General features: G+C 44.1%; 1 protein-coding gene across 2 annotated transcripts in view; it reads right to left on the bottom strand.

Moving 5' to 3' along the window:
* Window positions 1-2,088: 2,088 nt before the first annotated feature.
* The window catches only part of yki (Transcriptional coactivator yki), a 19,875-nt gene continuing 16,057 nt past the window's right edge, over window positions 2,089-5,906 (bottom strand). The window contains exons 2-6 of one of the 2 annotated variants that reach the window (XR_003113043.1): window positions 5,507-5,721; window positions 4,729-4,913; window positions 4,374-4,560; window positions 4,016-4,242; window positions 2,089-3,817 (exon numbers count right to left, since the gene is read on the bottom strand). Coding sequence is in view for 1 of the 2 variants with exons in the window: in XM_025299837.1 (XP_025155622.1) it covers window positions 3,722-3,817; window positions 4,157-4,242; window positions 4,374-4,560; window positions 4,729-4,913; window positions 5,507-5,721 (769 nt within the window). In the remaining variant the exon portion in view is untranslated. The remainder of the gene's footprint in view (window positions 3,818-4,015; window positions 4,243-4,373; window positions 4,561-4,728; window positions 4,914-5,506; window positions 5,722-5,906) is intronic. The other variant, XM_025299837.1, reaches the window with a different exon arrangement.

The raw sequence follows: 5,906 nt of genomic DNA, 5'->3' as shown, positions 1-5,906 counted from the left end.
ATTAAAGACCTGGCCACTAGGAGGTCCTCCGCTTATGAAGGCACTTTGTTTTTTATTTATTATTCCTCAGTTACTTTTTTACAAATAAAAGTCCGAAATATGTCGCAATGCATTTTTTTCCCCCGAAACATAATTCTAGACTGAGTTTAGACTAAAAGCAAGATACAGTACGGTACATTAATATTATCGTTAAATTGCAATTAAAAATAATACATTAGAGACGCATTGACATTTGTCGACGCACCACTCCTGGAAGGTTAGACGCGATCCTACCATCGTAAATTCTCGTCGACGAAGACGAGGTGCGACAAGCGCCCGTCTTCACGACGCGGAAAACCACTGCGGAACGAACACGACACGGCTCTGAACTCCGGACTCGGGGATAAATAAAACTGAAAGAACGATCTATCGGCGGTAAAAGGAGTCGAAATAAAAAAGTCGACAAATAAAAGCAGGTGGAAGAAAAAGTAAAACGCGAGGCGCGCATCTCCGCGATTTGACGTAAAAAACATTTAAAAAATATTTCTCATATATTCCAATAATTTCAAAATGCACGAAATAAATTATCCGCTGTATGTATGTGTTGTGTAAAACAAGAAAGGGAAAGAGGCACATCGCCGTGTTCGGAACGTGTGGACGCGTGCGTGACGTCGCCCTTTGCCTTCCAGGGGGTGGTCTTTTGTCCCTCTATCTTCTTCTCGGCGTTAAAGAATACAGACAGGCGACACAAAATATCAAATTAACCTTTACACGATCGCTCCCTTCTTACTATCTTATAATAAAAAGAAAAAAAAAAAAGAAAAAAGAAGAAAAGAACAAAGAAGTCGATGGTTCTGCATTCGCGAGTGCGCGCGCGCGCGTGACCGGTTGAAGGAAAAAAAAAAGAAAAAAAAAAGGAGAAAAACCGGAATGCGCGGCGGCGAATAACAGAACGAACGTAAGTTTCGCCCTTGCTCCTCCCTCGTCTTTTCCTTATTGTGAGGAAAAGCGGGAGAGCCAGACATTACCGCCAGCTAAAGACCTTCTACGCGATATTAGATCGCCGTATTTCTTAATTAATGTACGAAATCGGGGAGATTCACGTGATCGCTTCCGGAGTGACCTCTCCTTCCCTCTCTTTTTTTTCTATTGTCGTGACCCCGTTATTCGGAAAAGTCGCATCGATACCTTCGTAGTATTACCTCAACGTTACTTCAAACTGTTTTTTCTCTTATTTCTTTCTCTTTCTTTCTCTCATTGTTATCATACTTCAAAGAGTCATACTCGTACGTTTCGTATATATGTTGAGTTTATATATATTATATATATAGAATTTATATATATATATACACATATATATATATTGCATATATATATATATATATATATATATATACACAGATATATTCCGTAATTATAATTGTATATCATGATATTCTTGTAATGGTTCAAGTAACGCATCGATGAAAACGCAAGAACGCTTTCGAACGATCTAATGGTGGGAAGCGATCGCGAAAATATCCGCGCCTTAACGTACATCCTAAGAGCTGCCAATGTATAACTAATTATACATTACAATATTGCGCGCGTTACTATATTATTCGCTTCTTCGTCCCGAGAAAGCCGCTCCCGATTCCCTGGCCGCTGACACATCATCGCACGCCAGATCCGCGAGCGCAGGGTATAAAAAACAAAGAAATCTCGACATTAGCGGCCTCTTGAACGTCTCGCCGGTCCCGGTGTGTCCCGGTGTTGAGAGAAACGGGACGCGCGAAGAAATACTTATGGCTAAAAGATAGTTACGTAAACCTTGCAAATATTATGTAACTTTCCTTCTCGCTCTAACACTCAACCTATCTCTCTCTCTCTCTCTCTCTCTCTCTCTCTCTCTCTCTCTCTCTCTCTCTCTCTCTCTCTCTCTCTCTCTCTCTCTCTCTCTCTCTCTCTCTCTCGCGATCTTCATTAACATTAACTGCACGATAGTAGTATAAAATGTAAGAGAAGTTTACAATCTAACAAGGTTGCCTCGAAAAATATGAATAACTGCAAAATCGTAACAAGTATATATATAGACTTTACATATATAAAAAAAATATATATATATTTATATGCATAATTTTTCATTTTGCGTTGGCCGCACCGCGTCGGACATAACCGATTTCGGTCGGTTCGTATCCCCGCGCACACTCGCGAGCATGCGCGGGGAGTGTGTAAAAACACGCACGTTTTGCTTACCTTTAATAATTATTACCACGTATGTTCACGCGAACGATTTGTATGGACGGTTATTGCTTTGAAAGACGACGACGACGACGACTGGGGCCGAGACCCAGCCTCGTCTCGCGTGTTTAGATTGATCTTTTAAGAAAAGGACAAGGCACTTCGTTTAAAGCGTATCGCTTGTGATAGAATTGCACTGCGAGCGCGATAATCGTGAAAATGTTCGTTAACGCGGACGTAATATATATAATTCGACACCTCGACGACTCGTCTCTCTCGTATGAAGAAAGAAGATTGAGTGGATGAACCAAGGAACAATGAACAATGACGATGAACGAAGCAACACATTTTGCTTCAAGGAAACAAAATGTTTCTATTCTCTAATAGAACGGAATTTAATTTCCTCGGATTTGGATCGTTCATTATCGCATCAATTCAATCAACAATCTTCTCTGTCCACGCGTTCTTGCACGGAACGTATTTTTCTGTTTAACACAAGACTTACGAACTCGAAGCATCCAATCGAACGTTCCTCCGTTGCTTACGCGCGGGAGAAGCCAATCGGCCGGCTGAGAACACGATTATTATCACGTGGCTATTGTGTCACGGCCACCGAAGACTTCTGCTACTCACGTTCGTCGGAGCTCAACGATCTTTCCGTTTATCTCACTCTCGCGACATACACGTCCACAATCGGTCGCACTTGTGACGTTCTCTCGCTTCGTCCTCGAGAAACCGGCGAGAAACGAAGAGACGTGCCGAGAGACTGGCACGTCATGATGCCAGCAGCAGCAGCAGTTTTCGTTGATAATTCGACCGTGAGCATGACGGATAAGACGCGTCGGATCATTCGTTATCGTCGCGTTTTAACGAAAAGCACGCAACATCGACGATCGGTCGCATTGGCGCACCGTTTATTGTCGTCAAAGTATCCTTCCTCTCCGAGGAGAACGTCCATCCAGTCGTTCACCTCCTCCTCTCCACCCCTTCCATCTCTCGCTCTCTTTCTCAGGCACGTTTCCACGGCCGCGTGTCACCAGCAGATTAGAAATTTATGTACAAAACATTTAAGAACGCTCGCACGCGAGAGCGCTCGCACGAACGCGTGAAATCGCGCCTGGCGAGAGACAGAGAGGGAGGTCCGAAGAACAGGAATCCTTATACCTACCTATGCGTGTCTACATAAACGATACACATATTCGTGCGCACGCACGCACCACACACACGTACACGTATGTGCGTATATATGTATCGCTTACACATACACGTGTCTAGATTGTTGAGCATAACGCGCTGCAATAATAAGGCCACCGTGTGTCTAAGTCTGAAGATTGTCGTCGTAAGCAAACAATCGTGTTACTTCGTTGTTACGGTTGTCGGTGGTGTTGCTGCTCTTATAAAGCCCCCTCGATAAGAATTTCTTGCGTACGTCTCTTCTAGGTGTCGCGGTACCGCTGGTGTATTCGCCAGACCGATCAAGCGAATTCACATCGCGAATACGAGCTCCGAACGTCGGGCCGTACTACAGCCACGTCAGCACGTTCTCCGGTTTGGTCGTGTTGGGATTGATGAGCGACTGTACGTCGTCCAAGATGTCGCTGCTGAAATCCTCGGTTAACTGAAACGAAGGACGCTCATGAACACAAATGATGAACATGTGCCTCGCTCTTGTTTTAAATAATATACCCGTTATTAAAGCGAGAAAGAGAGAAAGAAAGATAGAGATGAAGAAATAGAAAGATAGATAGGTACAGGAAGAGAGAGAGAGAAAGAAAGAGAGAGAGAGAGAGAGAGAGAGAGAGAAGATTGAGCATACGATAATTAGTCGGAAAGTGCAACTGCCTCTGTCTTCGCAAAAAAAAGGGTGGATGAGTCTTTCCCGCCACTCTTTTCAAACAAATCTCAGTATAACGTCGTTCTCGAACTGCAACGGATACCACGCGTCGAATGGGGATACCTGAAGCGACGGCAGAAGATCGTCGGTCGAGTCGATGTTGTCGCTCAAAGTCGACAGATCGGGCGTCTCCATCGGCGCACCGCCATCTGCAAAAACGGATTATTCTGAATATTCAAAGTATACCTCGAGATGAATCGATCGATCGATCGGTCGGTCGGTCGATCGTCTACTCATTAAAATTAAAACCAATATTTTTCTTTCTTTTTCATCTTCTTACCGCTAGTGCCGTCCATATTGTCATCGATGTTCGCGAGGAAATCCTCCGGAGTATGAGGAAGTGAGTAAGCGGAACCGAGTCCTAAGCCGCTATCGGCGCTCTCTTGACGGGCATGCTGCTCGTTAATGCCTGACAGAAACGGATCCATAGCAGCATCGGTGGTACTCTGTCGTAGCATGAGCTCTTGCTGCAACAACGGAGAGACCATATCCATGTGAGAGATGCAAGATTGGTAACAACAATCTCGGCCTTCGCGTTGTGGCCGCGAGGTCGCTCATACGTGTCCTCCTTGCTCGCTCGCTCTCTTTCTCTCTTTCTCTTTTTTTTTTTGTCCTTCTTCTTCCCTTGTACCAACCTGGCGCATAATCTCCTGTTGTCGTTGCTTTAGGCGTTCACGTTCCATCTGTAGCGACTGAAGGCGCAGTTTCTGCTGACAGGCTTGCAGGCTCTGACTGCTTTGTATGCCGCCGCCGGTGGGTTGTTGGAGCCAGCTTTGTGGCAGCATCGCGCCCGATGTGGGAGCTCTCTGAAGATGCGATGCTGAGGAAGCAGGATATTTCGTTAGAATAGCAACGAAGAACGACACGGGAATTATCGACGATCTATCGCTGCGACTTTTGTTGCTATTATGATCATTAGTGCGGCGCTGTTATTGCTATGGCAGTCGTAATAGTAGCAGCAATAGTGACAAAATTGGTTACAATGAGAAATTTCGAATTTTTCAGGCGAAATATAAAATACAGTACTTCGTATCTTTACGTCGTTATAATTTCATAAAACAATATGTACATTGTTTAGATTTATGATCAGCTCTGATTCTTCGCGTATATTGTTTCATAAAATTCTAATGACACAAAAGTACCATCGTTTCATTGTACCTGAAAACTCCAAAATTATTTATTACACAACTCATCATACATATCATAAATGGTAATAATAACATAACGCTACAATGATATAATAAAAAAATCATAATTTATGGTCGTTGCTACTTTTGTCCCTGCGTTACGTTATTATTGCTACTATTATATACAGGGGATATATATATATATATATTATGCGGAGAAACTATCGGGGAACACGAAGGGCGAGAAGAAACTGCGACTCTTTTTTTGCCGAGCGGCCGAACTTACGGATTCGCGGATCGAACCACGAAGTGGTGCGGGTCTGATGATTGATGAAGTAGATTTCGCCCTCGGGTGTGCGAGCCTGCTCCCATCCATCGGGCAGTGGGCCTAGCGTGTTGCCGTTGGATTTGCCGCTCTCGACCGCGGCGGCAACCGCCGCCACATTCGCAGCAGCGGCCGTTTTCCGCGGATCCTCCCATGTGGTGGTGCGAGTCAAGTGGCTGCAAAGGGAAACATATTCGTCAGACACGGCCCTGACGTCATAGCGTCATAATATGTAATCGTATTTCACGCGATTGACGACGGTATCCCGTCTTCTCTTGCAAGGAAAGCCCCAAGGAAACACAAAGTAAAACAATATATATATATATATATATATATCTGATATAGAAGATGATTAAATTAT

Source organism: Harpegnathos saltator, unplaced genomic scaffold (assembly GCF_003227715.2).
Source record: "Harpegnathos saltator strain DR-91 unplaced genomic scaffold, Hsal_v8.6 scaffold295, whole genome shotgun sequence".
NCBI lineage: Eukaryota > Metazoa > Arthropoda > Insecta > Hymenoptera > Formicidae > Harpegnathos > Harpegnathos saltator.
Note: the sequence above shows the minus strand (reverse complement) of the source record. Positions and strands in the feature narration are given on the sequence as shown.